The 21,417-nt window shown below is 41.9% G+C and overlaps 1 protein-coding gene across 10 annotated transcripts in view; it reads right to left on the bottom strand.

Moving 5' to 3' along the window:
- Nucleotides 1-21,417, bottom strand: part of Arntl (aryl hydrocarbon receptor nuclear translocator like) — a 100,354-nt gene that overhangs the window by 18,612 nt on the left and 60,325 nt on the right. For 4 of the 10 annotated variants that reach the window (XM_042691332.1, XM_042691331.1, XM_042691334.1 and 1 more), the window contains 10 exons: nt 20,529-20,658; nt 17,369-17,494; nt 14,058-14,205; nt 13,531-13,551; nt 11,902-11,940; nt 11,577-11,618; nt 10,058-10,215; nt 7,629-7,708; nt 2,458-2,550; nt 903-1,020 (listed from right to left, as the gene is read on the bottom strand). In XM_042691332.1, the coding sequence (XP_042547266.1) occupies nt 903-1,020; nt 2,458-2,550; nt 7,629-7,708; nt 10,058-10,215; nt 11,577-11,618; nt 11,902-11,940; nt 13,531-13,551; nt 14,058-14,197 (691 nt within the window). In that variant the 5' untranslated portion in view covers nt 14,198-14,205; nt 17,369-17,494; nt 20,529-20,658. Of the gene's footprint in view, nt 1-902; nt 1,021-2,457; nt 2,551-7,628; nt 7,709-10,057; nt 10,216-11,576; nt 11,619-11,901; nt 11,941-13,246; nt 13,351-13,530; nt 13,552-14,057; nt 14,206-17,368; nt 17,495-20,528; nt 20,659-21,417 lie in introns of those variants that run through there. The other 6 variants (XM_042691335.1, XM_042691337.1, XM_042691336.1 and 3 more) reach the window with 6 other exon arrangements.

Raw genomic sequence — 21,417 nt, forward strand, 5'->3', positions numbered from 1 at the left:
GAAGACGCAGAGCTCATTAGTGAAAAGGATGCTTTCGAGCACTGTTCTCGGATGGTATTCCTTCAGGGACTGAGAACTTAGAAGCAAGAAACTGGTTAGGCCATGACTGGCCTAGCCCAAGATTAATATAACACTGAACTACTGCTAGGTACAGAGAACTTCATGTAGTGTACTAAGATATTTAATCCTGGCAACAAGTCAAAGCAATGGGTGCCATTCTGCCTGTGAAAACTCTGAGGCACAGAAAGGGTAAATAGATTGCTTGACACCCTCAAAAGTGAGTAATGGACTCAGGATGTATGTGCCTACCAGTTGGGGGCATGAGAGAAGACAGCTTCCTGATGGCCTGGCACAGGAGGCACAGGACCAGGTGTGGGAGTAGGGGTGAGGGGATGAGAATGTGTGTGGTGATTCCACTGCTGTGGAAAGGAAGCCAAGACGGGACCAAGCTAAACTAGGAGGAGCTAAACAGCCATTTTGGCCAAGCTTAGGAGAAAGAGACACTTGGGCCAATCCTGTTTATGTTTGAAATGTTCTTTCCTTTTTCTTCTGAGATGCATGGTTGCAACTCAAAGAGATATGATGCCTGTACAGTCAGGAGGAAGGTACAACTTGGGAAGTTCTTGCTTCTGGAAAATATTAAAAGACTAGAAATCAAAAAGAATCAAATCCAAGTGGTTCTTTCTTCCATTAAACTTGGACATTTGAGTATTCTTCTTCTTTATGTAGCCTACAATGAAAACAAGCCCAAAGGGACATAGATAATTCCATTTAGCCACAGACAGCAGCTGTGGGAAGAGGGAAGCTGAGGCCAGGATGCACACCCTCTCTGTACTTGCTGGTGCCCCACGGGGCAATGGGGATGGACTGCTGAGCAAACACCAGCCTTCCCCTCCACTCACTTTTTGCATCTATGAGCCTCTCCCTTGGTGCGGTGTCAGAGGAAGAGAGCTGCTCCTTCACTTTGGCGATATCTTTAGGATGCAGGTAGTCAAACAGACTCTGGCCAATCAGATCATTCTGTGGGGATGAAATGTTAAAAATGACAAGTTACCTATAGGTGGAATACAAATTAGGCAACAAGTGCTCACAGGCTATGCATCTTTTGCCATTATTTTGTATTTTTAGGCATGAGTATTTCAAATCCTTCCTATGTGAACCTGTGCACGTGTCCCGGCTCTTTGCCTAGACAGATACAGTAAAGGAGGCTTCAGGAAGATTTTGATAACCAATGAGAGAGAAACAGTTCATGTACCTCTAGGGCAAGAATATTTTGGCTGGATGTATTCTTTTTAACTTACTTCTGCCTCTACAAGATCCCTGGTAAGGCCTAAGAAGGAGGAACGTAGGATGTGGGATGTTTCCAGCTCTGCCATTAAGCCTTTCTCTTCTTCATAGGTGTGTTTATGTGTTTATCTATTGTTTCAAGACAGAGTGTCATTTGATAGTCTAGTCTTATCTTAAACTTGATGTGTTATGGCCTCAGAACTTGTCATCTTCAACCTCTAGAATTCTAGAATTATAGGCATACATCAGCCTGCCCATCTAAGCCTCTCTTGAGTTATGATGCCTTAGTTCCCTTATCTATACATAAAGGTAAAACTTGCTCCATAGCGAAACACTTTGGTAAAACTAAATTTGCATTCTAATTGATATAATTTTAATTCAGTCCTTCTGCCTACCAGGCTTCCATGCAAATATTAGTATGTAAAAGAGAAAATGAATGAAAAATTCTGAGGGCATAATTGGGGAAAAGCCTAGTTCTAGAAACTTTGTTACTCTTATTTTATCATAAAAAGTATGGCTGATAACATTTACAGGAAGCTGAGGCTCAGCAAAGCTTCATATCAATTTATCCTCTAGTACTGAGTTACCATTCTCCTTCATCAGGTCACCTCATTCTCCAACCACAATCCATAGTTATGGGATACTTATTTTACATTTAAAAAACTATAAAACTTTTGATAAGATTAGAGTTAGGGATGGGTACCAATAGATCATGCCTGTAATCCTAGCTACTCAAGAAGCTGAGGCCTGAGGATTGAAGTTTGAAGCCAGCCTAGTCAGGAAAGTTCAGGAGACTCTTATCTCCAATTAGCCAACAAAAATCCAGATGTGAAAGTATGTCTCAAGAGGTAGAGTGACATCCTTGAGTAAAAAAAGCTAAGGAATAGCACCCAGGCCCTGAGTTCAAACACTGGTACTAGCACATGAGTGTGCCCATGCGTGCACACCCACACATCACTCACACAAAAAATTAAAGTCAGATATTTCAGTCAGATATTTCACTGAGGAAATAAAGCATTAAAAGGTTTCTTTTCCTACATTTAAAAGTTCTCTGTTAAGAAATTAAAGACTTTGTAAAAGGATTTCATGTGTGCATTATATAATTGTCCTGAAACATGGAGTTTTGACTGCCATTAGCTGCCCCCCAACCAACAGGAACTTGAACAATACCTGGCTATAGTTGAGGATCTTGAAGACGGACTCTGAGACAAAGAGTATCTTCCCTCGATCACATCCTACGACAAACAAAAATCCATCTGCTGCCTAATCAGGAGAAATGGACAATCAATTTATCATACTTCAGGATAGATGATTTGTATAGCAGCAAATCAAAGATTTACAAGTCTCCAAAGCACAGGCACATTCCTGAATTTCACTGGTATCCTAAGAACAGGATGCTTAAAACAAATGCTTCCAGAGAATAAGATTCTCCCCATATAGCTCTATATATCAAAGTCCAATTAAACTAAGTTTTAGTTTAAATTTGGCTTAAGAACTTTCTTTTGATTGTGTGATGATGCCTAGAAATCAATTCACTGCTCTAGTTCTAAGAACTCTGTGAAGAATAATAGAATCCTAGACTGGCAACATCCTGTAAAATCCCTATCTCAGCCACCATCTGCCTATAATTTGAACAGCTTTACTTGTTTTTGATTTTGTGGTCCCAGGCTCAAGCTCAGGGCTTTGCACTTGCTAGGTAGGTACTCTACTACTTGAACTATGCCACCAGCCCTTGATCAGGTTTAAAGAGAGCTTGGCAGAATGTTTTCTGGAGTGGTGAGTGATGTTTTGTGTTCACTGTTTTGCTGGAAGGCATGAAAATGATCAGTAGGGTGACTTTAACCCTTATTCCAACATGATTCAGTGACAGATCAGGACCTACTGCTATCAACAGTGTTACTCCAGCCAGGGCTAGCCCATTTGCATTCAAGACAGTCAAGAAAAGAAAAGCCAAATTTTCCCATGAAATTCTTCTTATCCTTTCACAAGTGAAAAATCTAAAGTGCTAACAAAGACAGGCATAGGAATAAGACATTTGTTAGAAAGAATGAAGGAGGCAGATGCCCAAGTTACAATGCCTGAGAGCTCAGGCTGTTTTGACTACTTAGCTCCTGGTGAGAGCGTGGGTGAAATCTTCTTCTGATGGGGACAGCACGTCACATTCTAGCATGCACTTGCTCTAATGACCCCACTACCCTGATTCTAATGCACAGCAGGTCCATCAGTATCTTGTTCATGAGTTTTCAAGCTGTTCTTTGGGAAAAAAAAAACTTAGACAAATTTTGTTTCCTTTTCCACACAAGGGCCTTGGGATGAAGTTTAATTCAAATAATTGATAAATGTATTCATATACCAGAAAATTAAGAAAAAATTGTATGTTGCACCCGGGCTGGAATAGAAGTGAGTGAGGGCAGACAGAGTCACTAACTCGTACCATAAGAACCTAGCAGGCCAGCCAGCTAGAGAAAGGCTGAGGGATCTAGTCCTAAGTCAAGTGCCTAAGCTGTCCCAGGGCAAGAAATGACGACGGGGGTGGGGTGGACAATTTTCCAAGCACCATCTGCTGAAATCCTCATTCCGTCAAAAGAAAAAGTAGGATATTAATAACTTCCTCATTTGCCTTGCAGACAATCTTATCTAAAAGAAATGTTTTCAGGCTGTTCACTAATGTGGCTATGCAGTACCAACGATGCCTGGGAAGGTGACTGTGACATCTTACAGAAAATGCCGGGCAGAAGTAGATCTAAGACCAGGGCAAAGGCAGGGTGATTTCATCTCACCGCAAAGGTCATGGATGGATTCAGTCTACATTGCCATTCTGCTGCACTCTGGCAAACAAGCCACCAGGTGAGATGCTGGGGCTAAGGGGACAGCTGAGGAGCAAGAACACTACTAGCATAAGGCCCACAGGACAGCCTGGGAAGATGCTCTGGTAGGATTGAAATAGTATTCACTGATCCTCCACTAGATATCTGGAATGCACTTAAGGCATGGGTGAGAAGTGGAGGCCAGGCCCTGCACCTAACTGTCTAAAAGCTGTGAGTGCAGCCTGCCTTCTGTTCATGCAAATTGCTGGCAACTGAACACCTGGAAGTTGGACAGTATTTTCCAGGCCCTGACATGTGTCAGAGAAGTGAGACAAGCTTTAGCAAGGAAGACAAATCAGCAGGAGCTCTCTCTGAAACAGAGGAGCAGAAAAGCCCATCCATGAAGTGTTGAACAGAAGTATTAAAATCCTTGTTCCAGACCCAAATATATGTAGGTATATGATAGGAAATCATTTTAAAAGAACCCACAAGACAATTATTAAATGGGATATTGCAAAAGGAGTATGTATGTGGGTACATATGTATATATACATATATAGACATACACATAACATACATAACATATGCACATACATACATACATATATACATAAAGCTCATGGCTGTATTCCTAGCTTCTCAGGAGGCTAAGATCTGAGGATCATGGTTTGAAGTCATAGGAAAGTCCTTGAGAATCTTATCTCCAATAAACTATCCTTGCAAAGCTGGAAATGGTGCTATGGCTCAAGTGGTAGATTGCTAGCCTTGAGCAAAAAGCAACATAGGAACAGTACTCAGGCCCTGAGTTCAAGCCCTAGGACCAGCACCAAAAAACAATCAAGATTAGCAGCATAATTTGTGGGTAAGGCATAAATGGCATAAAATGAAAATGCAGGCCCCTTGTTCAAAAACTGTTTTCAAGGGACAGGTTTGTGACACATGCTTGTAATGGCAGTTACTCAAGAGGAAGCAATTGGGAGAAATACCCTTTGAGGCCAGCTGAAACAAAAAGTTACCAAAACCCCATCACTTTAAAAAAAAAGAAAGAAAGAAAGAAAAAGATGGGCATGGTGGTTCACATCAGTAATACCAGCTACATAAGCAGTGTAAATAAGTGGACCGAGTGTAGGTTGCCCATGCCCCACCCTCCCATCGTAAAAACAAACCTGCAAGACCCCATCTAAAAATAAAAATACTTGCCTAGCAAGTGCAAACCCTGGTACTGTTATAATAATAATAATAATGTTTTTCTGGATAGGACAGCAAAATTGGGAGCCCTGGATGACTGCACCTTGGCATGTTCATAAAGCCAGCCCTGGAGGCAGACGCTTACATTAACTTTATGAGTCCCCTGACAACGAGGATGGATGTACAGAAGGCCTGAAGTGGCGGGGCAGAGTAGGAAGTCTGGATAACCATGTCTGCGAGCAGTAACAGTGCCATGCATCCACTAAGTATGTAATAATGCTTGTGGATCTGGTGACTAAATAAGAACTGAAAGCACACAAGATGCCCATCAGACACGTAAAGCACCTAGAGATTCAGAGGATTGTGTGTAGCAAGCTGACAATGGAACCATCCAACAAGATGATTTTTCACAGAGTTCAAAAAGAAGTCCTACCTTAAGTTCAGAAACACACTTGCATCTGTAAATTATGTAAAAACCCTGACCTACCAATGTTTTGTGTACCAGAAAGCTGGGGAGGAGTAATACTACAGCTGTCCCAAATATGGCACTAATAAAGTAGTTTCTAAGGTTCCATTCAACCTCAGAACACTTGACCAGTGGTCAAGTGCTGAATTGGGTTGTGCAACTCACTCATGGAGGACAATCTAGCAAATGGATGTGGTTTTGGAAACTGTGTGTGGTAAATACTTCTGAGGGGCCAGTTCTTATCCTCATTTCCCACCTCCTTTCTCTCTTGTCGCCTCTACAGTGGAGGCTGGAAAATCTGTATACTTGCTTCTATATCCTGCCCTGTAGCTAAAGTGAGACCAGGTAGCATATTTCCCAATAAACTAAAAGGTGTTGGGCTTCCAGGAAGGAGTCTCTTTTCCTGATAAAAGGAAAAATCCTCTGGGTAAAGCCCCTAGTCTGTCTAACTATTCACACCTGGCCTAGTCATTTGTTATGTGAAGGAAATCAGCAATCATTCAAGCTTGGCAAGGCTGTATGAGAAGGCAGAAAGAACCCGACCCTCTAATGTCCATAGCCATCCTAGTGATCCCATCCAATCCTCCCTGAACCAGTTGTCCTTGAGAAGGGAAAGCCTATGGAGTCATCAGGTTTTCTGTTCCCTGAAGCTAAAGCCTTTCTACAACATATGGTGAGCAGATGGAGAGAATACTAGGGCAAGCAGACAGGCCAGGCTTACAGAGTGCCTAAAGCTAGGCTGAGCAAAAGATGGACAGTGATGATGCTGAGACCCAGCAGGACTACCTCTATCTGGAAGCATTGCAAACTTCTACAGAAAGGACAGGACTTCCATGCTGTAGAAGCTGGGCAGGGAAGGTCAGGCCTAGCTGTGTCAGAAGAGGAGGCAAGTACTCTTCCTTCATGTTAGGTTTTTTTCTGTTTATAAAATACAAGATGTTCATGATATTATAGGTCTATAAAACCTCAGGAACTGTTCAATCTAGTTTGTTGCCCTTCAGTTTCTATTAATCTCCTTCTGTCCAGTAGCACACCTCAGAACCTTGTGCAGAGCTAATTCTGCCTGAGAGTCCTTCACAAGCTCTTAGGAACCTGGTTGAGAGGTAATTCTCAATCATCTCTGTAGAAACTTAACAAGGCAAACAGAGCACTAACGTCAAGTAAGCAAAAGCATGCACATCTGCTATGCATTTTCCTCTTTGGCAATTCTGTGGTTTGGCTGGGTCTGGGTGTAAAGATTTAGGTACATTTTTTTGTGCCAGTGGTTAAAGTCAAGAGAAGCGAAAGTCTCAAACATTGTCATATTCAGAAGTTTCTAAATTCTTCATGTAGGAATATAATTCCTAACAAAGTCTTGCCTTTGGTAGCCTAAGATCAAGTAGCTTAGACCTTCCATTTTTGCCTAAATAGAATTAGAAGAGAAAGACAGGTGCCAGTGGCTTGTGACTATAATCTTAGCTACTCAGGAGGTTGAGATCTGAGGATCGTGGTTCAAAGTCAGTCCAGGCAGGAAAGTCCATGAGACTCTTATCTCCAAAAACTACTCAGAAAAAGCTGGGAATAGTGTCATGGCTCAAATGGTAGAGCACTAGCCTTGAGTACAAAGAAGCTTAAGGATAGTGCCCAGGCCCTGAGTTTGAGCCTCAGGACCAGCCCCAAAAAAACTTAGAAAAAAGGTGACAGATTTTAGTGGAAGGAATGTTAAGTACCTGATAATTCTTACTCTGAAATGTACTTAAAAATCAGTGTTGTGGGCAGAGGGTGTGGCTCAAGTAGAAGTCCTGCTTAACAAGTGCAAAACCCTTCTATCAAACACTAGCACTGGGGGGGTGGGGGGAAAACATCTCTACTGGTAAAATAATGCCATAATTGCAACATACCCTGAGAATGAGGTGTTTCAGTTCATCATCTGACAGAAAAGTTGGTTTGTAGTTTGCTTCTGTATATGGATTGGTGGCACCTTGGGGGGCAGGAGGGGGTGGAAGCAAAGAGAGAGTTGGAAGACTTTATATTCAGATATCACCTCATTCTACTTAGCTGTCTCTCATCTTCTAGATAAGGCCTAGACCTCACCACCCAGGGTTTCCCTTTTATCCTCTTTTTATTCACTAGGATAGAACTAGCTCTGGGTTCAGAATCCTGTCACTCCAAAGAGAATGCCACTGAAAAGAGAACACTGTTCCCCACAGGAGACTTAACAAGTTTGCCTTTCTTATAATAGAGAAAACCAAGAGATAATAGAAGTTAAAAAATCTGCTTCTAAGAGAAAAGGCAGATCTAGAGGCAAACTGGTGGAAGTTCCTGAACAGGTTTCTCCCTCCCAAGGTCTACATGAAGTAGACTGTCAAACAGTCCATCACAGCATTACTCTAAAAGTTCTTGGAAAACTATCTAGTTACCAGGTCCTGAATGATAGAGTGCAGAGGCACTGTACATGTGCTCCCCTTCAGCAAGGTGAGCTAATGAGCCTGGAAGCCTGGAGAAATGCATTACCCAGGCCACAAAGCTCTCGTTCCCAGGACTGAAGGGGACAAGACTTGTGTTTAAAAGTATTGCAGCCGAGTGCGGGTGGTTCATTCCTGTAATCCTAGCTCCTCAGGAGGCTAAGATGTGAGGACTGAGGTTCAAAGCCAGGTCAGGCTCTTATATCAAATTAACCAGTAAAAAGCTATAACTTGGTTGTATGTGGTAGAGCACAGCTGTGAGAAAATATAAAAGCCAAGTGAGAGCTTGAAGGCCCTGAGTTCAAGACCCAGTTCTGGCACACACACACACACACACACACACACACACACACACACACACACACACACACACGCACACACGCACACACGCACACACACAAGGACTGCACTGCAACCTGACATTTTTCAGAACAATATCTGAGAAAAATGTCAGCAGCAGTGGATGCCTTGGGAGCTACAGAACAGTAAACAGAGTGGTGAAGGAATAAGATGACTCACGTCTGTAACAATTCAAAGCACCCGGGGAAGGAGGGAAACAGAATGTTTGTGATTTTTTTTTCTTTCTCCATAGCCGTGCTTTTTATTCTACTTTGTAATTTTCCAGTGTTTTGTTTCCAGTGTTTTGTTTCTTATATGTAATTTCCCTTTGCAAAATTAATGCATGCTAATAAAAAAGAAATTCCTTTACCATTGGCTACAACATTTACATTTTTGAATAATGAACAAAATCAGAACAAAACCAACTACTTCTTATTTCTAGTGGCCTTACACAGATACCAAGATGTGACCTTGACCACACAGGACTGATGAAATTGAGTGCTCACTATCGCCTATATCCAATAATCCAAGACTAACTCTGGAAAATTACAGCAACAGGATTCACCAAAATGCCAGATATATTTCAGATTTCTCCCGAGGTTTGATGAAGTCACTTCCAGTTTTCTGCTTCTTTTTCTCACTCTCCCCACACTCAGCAAAGAAGAAAAATACTGCCTCCCTCACAGAGTCAATCTAGTTCGGGAAAATTCCAGCAAGATGAAAATATCATCAAGTGTTCATTCCTGACAATAAAACACTGCAAGAACTATCTATCAACCAGTGACTCACTTGTCAAAGGAATTTTTCTCTTTAAGAACTGAAGCTGCTTGTCTGTGTCACGGTTTGAGCCTCCATTTCTGGTTTTTCTCACTGTAAAGTGGGATTCTCCCCCCAACACACACACACACACACACACACACACACACACACACACACACACACACACACACACACACACGCAAGATGGGACTTAGGTAGTGTCCTCCCTGATCTGCAGGGAGTTTGATACCTTCACACTTCAGTGTATGCAAGGTATGCAAAACTCTCAGCTCTTGTGCTCTGGGATGCAGGAGTGCAAATCTGTATCTCAGTCCCCACAGCAAATCAGTTGCTGAAAAGTACTAGCATGTTACACAGGGCTACATACTTGCAGGTAGTCATCATTTCCCTCAGGATTCACAGCTAGCCTAGGCAAAGCTGGTAACATTTGTGGGAATGATCAGAGAGGACCACCAGGCAGCAGTGGCTCATGCCTGTAATCCTAGCTACTCAGGAGGCTGAGAGCTGAGAAGCACGGTTCAATGCCAGCCTGGGCAAAAAAGTCTGTGAAACTCGTATCTCCAATTAATTACTAAAAAGCTGGAGGTGGAGCTGTGGTTCAAGCAGTAGAGTGCTAGTTGTGAGTGAGCAAAAAAGCTCAGAAACAATGCCCAGGCCCTGATTTTCAAGCCCAGGGCCATTACAAAAATTAATTAATTAGTTAATTAATTAATTAACATAAAAGACCTTAAAGCCCAGGGTCTCACCTCTTAATGTTTTCATGTGTTGAACAGCCATCCTCAACACAGTCAGTTTATCTAATTTCCTGGACATTGCATTGCACGTTGGTACCAGAGAAGCCAACTCATCAATAAAACTGTTCATCTTATCCCGACGCCGCTTCTCAATCTGACTGTGAGCTTCTCTGAACGATATGAAAAATGACTTTTATGAAGTGTAAGCAAATATCAAGTAAAAAAATGACAAAAATAAACAGTGAGTTGTAACTGTGTCCAATATTCATCTGACAGGACAAAGATAGAATCTGTAGATTTTTCTACTAAAGCCACTCCCCTAAAATGGTCACAATACCACATTGGAATTAGTTGTTTGTAGTTATAGCATCCTTTGTGTTAAGAAAGAATTTTATGAAAACTGACTTTCCAGCTGGGCACCTGTCCTACTAGCTACTCGGAAAGATGGAATCTGAGGATCATGGTTCGAAGCCAGTCTGGGCAGGAAAGTCTGTAAGACCCTTATCTCCTCTACACTACCAAAAATAAAAAACAAAAAGCGAGAATTGGAGCTATGGCTTGAGCCAAAGGAGCTCAGAAATAGTGCCCAGGCCCTGAGTTTAAGCCTGGGACTCACACAAATAAATAAATAAACAAATAAATAAATGCATATCGCCTTTCCACAATAAACTGAATTGTTCATTTTTCTTCATTGCTTTTCTTCCCAGCCTCTACAAAACTGGATCTTGAGATGAGGGTGAAAGAAGAGAGAAGAGAGGTAGAGGTTTCATGTAGCCAAGCATCCAGCGCAGCCACAGTGAATACCCCACTCCCTTTGAGGTCTCTGAGAAGCTCACCATGTGTCTTGAGGAAGGCAACACTTCTTTCTGGCTGGAAATGCACTATCAGAAGTGTTGGGTATTAACCTTACTTGTGACCATCCTACTAAGAAGGAATATTAACAATGGAGACACAGCTATGGAGCTCTGGAACCTTTTCCAAAGCTCACATGCAAAGTCTCAGGTCAGCCAGTTCTGAAGCTCACCGGTACTCTCTGCCATGTCAGAGCCTCAGATGTCCCTGGTACTAATGGCAGGGAGGCTGAGGACCCAATGGGCAGAGTCAGCAAGTATGGCTAAGGCAGGAAGGACCAGGTAAGAGGATCTCCTCAAAGAAGCAGGTATGCCCAGGTCTGGCCTTCAGAGGCCATTTGCTATATGGTAAGAGCCCCTGTTAGGCAAGGCACAGAGCATGAATGGAATCGCTGAGCTATGTCATCTGTGGAAGGACCTCTGCTAAAGAGTCAAGAAAGCCTACAGCCCTCACTGATTTTCTGCTACCTCCAAAGTCCCTTTTGGGTTAAATATGCTCAAATAGCAATAAATGAAGACCATTGGTGGGAGCAACAGACAGAAGTCTGCATCAGGCCCAGACCTACTATCTCCTTTCCTGTTTCCTGAGGAAAAGATCTGACATATAGGGACCAAACACATGGAGATTTCTCCACTGCCCTCAAAAGAATCATCAAGGGTTTTAGAGGGGCCAAGCTTACCTTGCATTTTTTATCCTTCCTTGGTGTTCTGTGTATTCTAACCTAGGGAGGAAAATAGCAAAAGATAAAAATGCAATCCCCTGGAGATGATTGGCAGTTACACACTTTTGGTTTTTGTCCTACCTAATCCCTGTCACCTCTCCACAGACATAAGGGTCTTAGGAACTGAGGAAGGAAGGACACTCTTGAGCTCATAGGCTCATGGCCTCCTTGCTTATCTCAAATCGAGACATGGGGAGATCATACTCTAAGTGACAGAATGTATAATCGTGCAAAGAAAATAGTTATAAGGACACTGAAGTTCAAATGACTAGGTTCATGGTACCTGCCATGAGGGTCATCTTTGTCTGTGTCCATGCTTTCTCTGCAAAAACAAGAGAACGTGACTGCATGTTAATAAAGACATACAGCAGAGCTTCTTATTGTAACACAGAAGGCTCCCATTTATCCAGAAACCAAACAACTAGAGGGCCCAAGTAACCATAGTAGAGATTAATGATGGAGAATAGTAAAACAAACAAAAACAATTAGGTCAAGCCTACTATAAAAACCTGGACTGGCTTTGCACATTTAGTGAAATTTATAAGCAGTTTCGATTACAGTTTGCATCTCAAGTACATTATGCCATATTCTGATTGCATGAAAATTGGTAATACTGTTTATAGAACCTCTTAGTTAACCACAGTATCCAAGCATCGTTCCTTATTCTGGATAAATGGAGCTTATTCCATTTGCAAGACGTTACAAGCATGGAAGCTATGAGTGCATGTATCTAGTGGGTGAGGGTTGAGGAGGGCTAATTAAAGCACCAACAAAGGACAGAGAAGAGCCCCAGGCAGCGTTTCCAAGGCACTGCCACCAAATGCTCTGCTTCTCAGAGAGGTGGGAGATGCTGTGCTCAAGGAATTGGGATAAAGGGGAGTATGAGGCTGAGGGCCACAGAGAGTCCTGAGGCCACAGCAGAGATCTACTTCCCTTTCACAGACTCTAGAAATTCAAGTTTCATGAAGTCAATACAAAGCAACTGAAATTCCCAGAGTAAAAGGTTCCAAACTCTCCTTGGGGTCAGCTCACACTCTTCTCCAACCCATATTAATCAGCAGGGCACTAACTGCAGCTGCGCTTCCCTTTGTTCCCCTTTATCCTACAAGAAAGGAGGACTTGGCCCTCAGATGATACACACAGTTCCCAGGGGTGTAGGATCACATCAAGGGCCCTCTAAGAACAGTGGCCCTCACCAAGACATCCTGGGGTCCTTATAGGCTTTTTCTCCAGCTAATCCCAGGGCTGAGGGGAGATCATACAGCTACCTGGGCAAATGCCTCCCCCACTTCAGCTGGAACTGTGTCTGCTACTGAGGTCAAGCTGATTCCCTCAGGTAAGGAGAAACTCATGGCTAATCAAATCTCTACAAATTATAAAAGGTTCGCAAACAGGGGAAATGTGAAGGGCATTATGTGATGACAAGGTTGGAAACCACAGTAATAGATAACAGAAGTCTTAGAACACATCAGTGGCTCTGGCAGCATTTGCCTAAGAAAAAGGGCTCATGAGAAAAAAACGTTCTGGTCTCTGTTGAGGAGTTTGTGCTACAGAAGAAACCCCTTGGTCCTCACACCCACTCTCCATCCCCTGGGTATTGGCTCTCTCAATTATCTGGGATAACTTACATATTAATCATAGCATCTCCTACTGGGCATCTGACCTCCAGCCATTGTGCTCCCCAAATTCGACCTGTGAACTTCAGCAGAAAGGACATCTGCTGTAGGGGGGATACCTCCTTGGAGATTTTCCCTCATTAAACAAAAGAAAACCTCTTAAATGGACATTTGGGTACGATCCCACACAGTTGCCTCAGCAAAACAAGTGTGCCTTGGAATGTTCTACACTGCCTTCCTCCCTAGGAGATACGCAGAGGCTGAAGAGCGGAGGGTGAGTGGGAAAATTTACTTACTCAAAAGAAAAGTCATCAAGTCTAAAAAGAAACAGAAATACTATTTAACATAACAGGTACATACTGCTTTACATAATGTTTAAGGACAATGTCAGGATTCCTATGCTGTTTGCTGAGAGCCCCTCCATTTACCCATTCCACACATATTAATAAGTACTGACCCTTGTGAACTCCTCAGAGAGGCCTCAAGTGAGCTCTTAAAGCAATCCCTAAGATTACATCCACAGACTCAGTCCTCCTGCTCAGAGGAGGAAGGGGGCAATAGGAAGAACTTGGCTGTAAGACTATTCTTTCTTCCCTGACATGGAATCATCTGGGTTCAGAAGGGGACTTAAAGGCCTGAGCAATGCTGCAGGCTCCTTTTCTTGCTTGCAATCCAGGGACAGATAAAATCAACCCCAAATGTGCAGCACCTACAATGGGACCTGTGCCTCCCAGCCCTTCTTCCAGAAGACAGTGACTGGCTCTGGGTGCTCCATGCCCAGCCACTGAGTTCAATGCCAGGCAGACAAGCTGGAAAATCTTACTGGTAGTCGGTGGCACTGCCTTTCCGCTTGCGATTGCAATCCACACTGCTGGTGCCCAGAGAACTGGAGAGCAGGTCGGCAGAGCCCGGGGACATAAAGTCACTGATCGTTGAAGAAATGTCCATTCTCTGGTCCGCCATTGGAAGTTCTGAAAGGTTACAAGGGGGAATTTGTTTCAGTGTGCTCTTACACAGTGATAATGAGTCTGAGTGATACTGAGGAACACAGGGGCTTGTTTCCAGCACTAACATTTTTCACATGGCCATCCTGGAAAAGGCACATGGCTGAATGGGGAGAGCATCATTCTTGGCTTTTACGTTTTTAGAGGGAAAGGATGCAACATGGCAAATTAGAGGTATTCATCATTTTGACACAGGGAATAAGAAAAGTCATATTAACCCAGGAGAGACTATATTCTGAAGAGAGAGAGGAGTATCAGGAATCACAGGAGAGGTTCAGGACAGAAGAAAAGCACAAAGAAACAAAGTCAACAGAGAAACTAGATGGACCATTGTGATAGACCGGCAATTCTAGCTGCTTATATATCATCCATAAACCTTAATCTCAGGACAAGAATTTGGTGAGTCCTTGAGCTCATATGGAAGGTTAGCCCCAGTGAAGAAAATATTTTGTCACACTCTGCTTGTCTCTGAGAGCTATAGCAAGATGCCATGTTGAGAGGGGAAGCTGTTGAGACTGAGATACTCTGGAGGAGCAAAAGTAAGGGACAGCAAGGCTCAGGAGGTGTTGGGACACATTGCAACAGGGTCTGAGTGGAAGAAGGCCAAAAGAGATGTTAGTAGAAAAGAAGCAAGTCTAATGTGGTCATGCAGAGAAATTCAAGCAATGGGGAAATCCACTAGCATGACCATCAAAATAGCACCAGACTTCTCAACAAAACTTTAAAATGAGCAGAGCACGAAATAAGGAATTTCAAGTTGTGAAAAGAATACCTGCCAACCTAGATGGTTATACTGGACAAAGCTATTCTTCATAATTGATGAGGAAATAAAAACCTTCCATGAAAAACAAAAACTAAAGCAATTTACAGTCACTATACCAGTGCTACAAAAGATCCTTAACAAATCCTCCAAGCAACACAAATCAATATAAAGGGGATCAATGTAAAATATGCGATACATACACAAATATGCAAAGAATGAAACAAAAATTTGATTCCTCAAAAAGCTAAATAAATAGGCAAACCCTTAGGCAAATTAATCTAAAGAAAGAGGGAGAAAGAATCAAGTAAATAAAGTTAGGAATGCGAAAGGGGAATCTCTCTCTCTCTCTCTCTCTCTCTCTCTCTCTCTCTCTCTCTCTCTCTCTCTCTCTCTCACACACACACACACACACACACACACACAAATGAAATCCAGAGGATCATTAAGATATATTTCCTAAAAGTCATATGGCAACACCTGATCAATCAATCAATCCTGAGCAAAAAGAGAATGTTGGGTATATATCGCATTATCTGGCTTCAAATTACACTACAGAGCCATGGTAACAAAAAAAGCAAGAAGCTGGCATAAAAACAGATACTTAAACCAATGGAATGGTACAGAAGATCTAGTCTTAAGCCCACACAGTCACAGCTACAGATATAGCCAATTAATTTTCAACAAAGGAGCCAAAAACATATGTTGGGAAAAATAGAATCTGTTCAACAAATGGTGTTTGGAAAACTGGGTATCCACATGTAAAAGACTGAAACTAGACCTTTATCTCTCACTCTGTATGAAAATTAATTGAAATGGATCAAAGATCTAAATATAAGACATGAAACTTTGAAAGTATTAGAGGAAAACAGGAAAAAAAATCCTTAAAGATATAGGTACATGTGTATCACCTTTCTTCAGTTTATAAGAAATCCTTATCTACTGTTGGTAGGAATGTAAATTAGTGCAACCACTGTGGAAAGCAGTATGGAGGTTCCCCCAAAAAGTAGAACCAGATCTACCATATGATCCTGCTATACACTCTGAGGTATATATCCAAAAGAATGTAAGAGACACCTGTACACCATGTTTTATAGCAGAACAATTTACAATAGCCAAACTATGGAATCAGGCTATGTGTCTTTCATCTGATGAATATATAAGAAATGTGTATATATTTGTCTATATTTATATATATTTGATTGTATGTATATTTATATACTTACATGTGTATATACACACAAGGAGTACTATGCGACCAAAAAGAAGAATGAAATTATGCTGTTTGAGGAAAAAATATATGGAATTGTAAATCATGTTAAATAAGCCAGAATGATAAAGACAACTATTTCATGTTCTCTATCTCATATGAGGAATCTAGACTTAAAAATACAAAAGAATGATACAGTGTAAAACTGGGAGACTCTTGTGCAGTAGAAAGAAATTAGTTGGAACAGAGAGAGTGGAAGGAGAGTGATTGCTGAGGTATGTATTATCAATGTATGTCATATGCATAAAAACAGATAATGAAACCCCATTCAAAATAGTTCAAAATGGGCTGGAGGTATGGCTCAAGTGCTGGAGCTCTTGTCTAGCAAATGCAAGATGTTGAGTTCAAACCCTAGTATCACCAACAAACTAAAATGTTTAAAAAACAGGAAAAGAGGCTACTAAAGAGTGAAAAATGGGGTGAATCTAATCACGTATATTGTATGTATAATAAAACACTTTTGTATAGTGATAAATATATGCTAAATCTAAAAAAAAAAGATTATAAGGTAACTTTATAGGTAATGTCACAAAAGCCCAGAGAAGTTGAGTGGTTTCTAGGTTCCATTGTGGTATGATGAAGAATTAAATTAATGACAGGCCCCAGTGGCTCACACCTGTTACCCTAGGAGCTCAGGATGCTGAGACCTAGAGGATCATGGCTTGAAGCCAGCCCTGAGCAGAAAAGTCTGAGAGTCTATCTCCAATTAACCTATAAAATGAAGGTTATGTAGAAGCATGGTTCGAGTGGTAGAGCAGGTTATATAGAAGCATGGCTCAAGTGGTAGGGCACCTGTATGAACAATCAAACTGAACAAGGGTGTATGGCTCTGAGTTCGAGCCCCAGGACTGGCAAAGTAAACCAGAACCAGGCTTCGAGGCAACCCAGCATTTCATAGGTTCTCAGACACTCCTCATTTTCTTTCTTTCTAACCAATAAACATTTGATTGTTGAAATGAATAAACATGATTTATGTGTTGTCTTTAAACTTTTACAGCCACCATCTCCTAGCATAATGATAAACAAATTTGTAGACATTTTAAGAATTCATATTTTACAAGCACAAAGTAAGCTAGCCCCAAAGAGAGGACAACAAATACCTTGCAAGGGACTCCAACTCCACACTCAGTTGAAGAGGATGTGCCCTGTGGGCAGCCAAGGGCTGTGAGCTCCAGGGGATATGCCTGGAGCTGTCACTCCCTCCCTCTGGGCCCAAATTCCCTCATCTGCAAAACAAGAGAGTGAGCATAAGAACTGTTTTCCACAATTCTGCCCTGTACCTCATTCAGGTGGGTACCAATGCCTCACCTTTACAAGCACTGTGGGAATGCACATCTTTATACATAGCGATCTGGGCATGAACTGTGATCTCTTAGAATACATGTCTAAAAGTAGGGCTGATGGACCAAAAAGGGACCCATGTTGTACATTTTAAAGCACCTTGAAATACATATGTCTGAATAGCACTAACAATGCCTATCTCCAAAGAGCTTCTGCCATTATATTGTGTTTAACTGAACTTATAAATTATTACTGATAGCACTTCCACATTTATTTCTCAAAAGCTGAGGATGATAGTCTAACATATGCAAGGTCCTGGGCTCAATCTCTAACACTACATATACATGCATGTGCACCCCCCCACACACACATACACACATGGAATTAGAAAATATAGGCACTTCTCTGAATTCTCTTGCATTTCTTATGTGCCCTGTCTATCACATGTCCTCCTACTGTGTGTCATTTTTGCCCCCAGACATGGCAGAAGAAAATGCAGTACTGCCAGCTGCCGTTCACTCCCCTGGCCACTTCCAGCATCTCCCTGGTTTTCACTCTTAACCAATACTTTGCTGCTGTTTATTTGGGGTGGGTGGGTGATTGAATCTAGGCATATACATGCTATAGAAATGGTCTATCAACCTCTAGGCTATACCCCTCAACCCTTAGTACCTTTGCTTCTGATTTAACTAGAAATAGAGGCCACCAACCATAACCGCCAGCCCATCTGGATGCTCCTGAGACATGCCACTCCCTAACTCCTGCTTAGACTTGACTTCTCTTGTCAACTCAAGATGTCATTCCAGAGTCCCCGCCCCTGCCCAATTCTGCCTCAACTCTTCTCCTCACACTACTGGATTAAGCCCATGGGAGAAAAAACATAAGTCATAAATTCCCATCTTAGGAAAAATGAACTTGTTGGAATACTATCTCCTCTGGTCCCATTTTTTGATGCCTTCCGTCCTTTGTCTTTTAAGAAAACCTAACTCAGGGTTTTGTTTCCATCATTAGTATATCACTCAGGCCCTACGCTAGGCCTCCTCTTATTTTTTCCCTATACACCTTATCCAAATCTTGTCTACAATATCTTTCTTTGTTTACGGGCTCTTCTCTCCATGATGGAGTAAACAACAGAACAATGAGGCAGTGGGGCAGTGGGGACAGTAGGGATTCTGATTCATTTGTTGCTTGGACTTACTGCCCAGAGTACTCCAGGTACAGAGCATGTGTTTAATCAGTAGACATATAAATAAATTTGCATGCTGGAAATATTCTTTGTTCATTATGGATGTTGTAAAGACTCTTTCCTTTAACTTTACAGTATTTTTAGGAAGTGTTAAAAGTGACAGGTTTTAAAAAATATTTTCTTCCCAAACACAGTACAAATGCTTCCCCTTTATACCAATATTTATTCAGCCAGTACTATGGCTTTAAGCTCAGAGCCGTACACTCTGTTACCAATTTTTCTGCTTATAGCTGGCCCTACAAGCTTCCCATCCACCCTTTTAGCTGGTTAATTGGAGATGGAGTCTTGTGGACTTTTCTCCTGAACTACTGTGATCCTCAGATTTCAATCTCCTGAATAGGTAGGAGTATAGGTATATGCCACTGGCACTGAGTATATTGTATTTTACTTATTTTTATTTTATTTTATTTTTTGCTGGTCCTGGGGCTTGAAATCTGGGCATGGGTGCTATCCTTGAGCTTTTTGTACTCAATGCTAGTGCTCTACCACTTGAGGCACAGTTCCACTTCTGGCTTTTTGGTAGTTTATTGAAGATAAGGGTTTCATGCACTTTTCATGGCTGGGTGACTTTGAACCATGATCCTCAATCTCAGTCTCCTGAGTAGCTAGGACTGCAGAAGTGAACTACTAGCACCTGGCTATAATTTTGTTTCTTATCTACTAATTTATTGCATTTGGATATTGGTATACTACCAAAGATTACCAATCTATTATTCCTTTCAATAGATACATTATTGTCTCAACACCATTTATTAGCCATATATCTTGCTACCAATAATTTCAAATAAAATTTCAATTGATTTCTTGTCTATGTGTAGTTTTTCTATTTTGTTTTCTTTATTTTTTTTTATGGTTTTAGGGCTTGAACGTAGGTCTGGGTGTTATCCCTGAGGTCTTTTTGCTCAAGGCTAGTGTTCTACCATTTGCAGCCACCGTTTTTGAGTGGTTAATTAGAGATAAGAGTCTCACAGAGACTTTTCTGCCCCAGCTGGGTTTGAATCGAATCCTCAGATCTTCGTCTCCTGAGTAGTTAGGATTATAGGCATAAGCCACCAGCAACTGGCCCTTCTGTTCCTCTTAACTGGTTAATTCTATTTTAGTACTACTCTGGTTTTTATACATGTGGTTTTAGAATTCATTTTAGCAAAACAAATTATTTTCCTCTTATTAGTCTTCATTTTCTCAGAAAATTCCTGGTTATTTTCTCTGATTTGTCCTTCTGGAAACATTTCATAATAACTCCTTGGGTGACTACTATTTAACAACAGTAGTTTGCTTTGGAGAAGCAAGACCAGGTTTGAGCAGAGACTGCTACCTTCCAGGTCATAGAAGCTTACACAGCCTTGATCCCCTGAGGCCATGGGCCATATGTGGGGGACCATCAAAACCATCCTTTGTTGTCGTTGTTGGTGGTGGTGGTGGTAGTGGTTGTGGGGTTTGAACTCTGGGCCTGGGCACTGTCCCTCAGCTCTTCAGCTCAAGGCTAGAACTCTGCCAGTTGAGCCACAGTGCCACTTCCGGTTTTCTGGTGGTTTATTGGAGATAAGAGTCTCAAGGACTTTCCTGCTGGGGCTGACTTTGAACCGTGATCCTCAGATCTCAGCTTCCTGACTAACTAGGATTACAGGCATGAGCCACCAGCACCTGGCAAAACCATCCATTTTTTAGCCACCAAACAACAGCAACCTACCAATATTCATCAAGAGCTAGGAGTAGAGGGACTTATTTATTACCTGAAGTTGTAGTTCTTAAACCTCAGATCCTTGCGTGAGAGAAGCAATGGACTGATGGATTTGTTGGTCACCTCAAGGCAATTTTCATGTTTTATAATTTCCTTCCAGGCAGTCAACTTCTTCTAAAAACCTACAGTGGGAGCCAACAGGGGGAGAAAAAAAACACACAAGTCACTGGGAGCAAATGAATCTGGAAAGCTCTTGTGAGCTAAAAGGGAATGGGGAGCTATGTCCTAACACCCAGCTTCAATTAGTCCTACTGGGAAGCCGTCACACCCACTGGCCTGAGCTACTGTTGGCCATCCTTCAGCCCCCTCTGTAACACCTAAGCTGAAAATACATGAATGAATCTTGCAGGAGGCATTTCTTAGAAGAATAATGTTTTCTAAGTATGAAAATGCATGGGTTCTTGTGTCTCCCTGCTCAACCTCAAGCCCAACACAGCCAGGACCCCGGTTCCAGATGTCTCCAGCACCAGCCCATGCCTTACTCACTCCAATGATGTTACTTAGGTAACACATGACCCAGGTCCCTTCTCCTTCCCCTATGTCCCTGAAACTTAAAGGAAGGTTCTACTACATTTCTAGAATCAGACTCCCCGTGAGATGTCTTTATTTGGATCCATTTTTCCTCCCAGAATCAAATTTACTTTACAAACGTTATACCATTAAATGCTATTGGAGGTTGTGGCACCGTCTGTGGATAAGAAAACCCACGAGGCATTTCTTACTTGCTTAGTAAGCAAAGTAAGGAAGCTGTGCCTCAGTGACATTTGACATTATCGGTGGACAACGCTTTGCTAAGATGATGTTAGATATAAAAACAATAACTAAAACAAACAATCACAATAGCTCTTTCTCTACTATTCCAAAAGGGATTTGTGCCCCCA

The sequence above is a fragment of the Dipodomys spectabilis genome, unplaced genomic scaffold, assembly GCF_019054845.1.
Source record: "Dipodomys spectabilis isolate Male_0828 unplaced genomic scaffold, ASM1905484v1 ptg000145l, whole genome shotgun sequence".
Classification (NCBI taxonomy): domain Eukaryota; kingdom Metazoa; phylum Chordata; class Mammalia; order Rodentia; family Heteromyidae; genus Dipodomys; species Dipodomys spectabilis.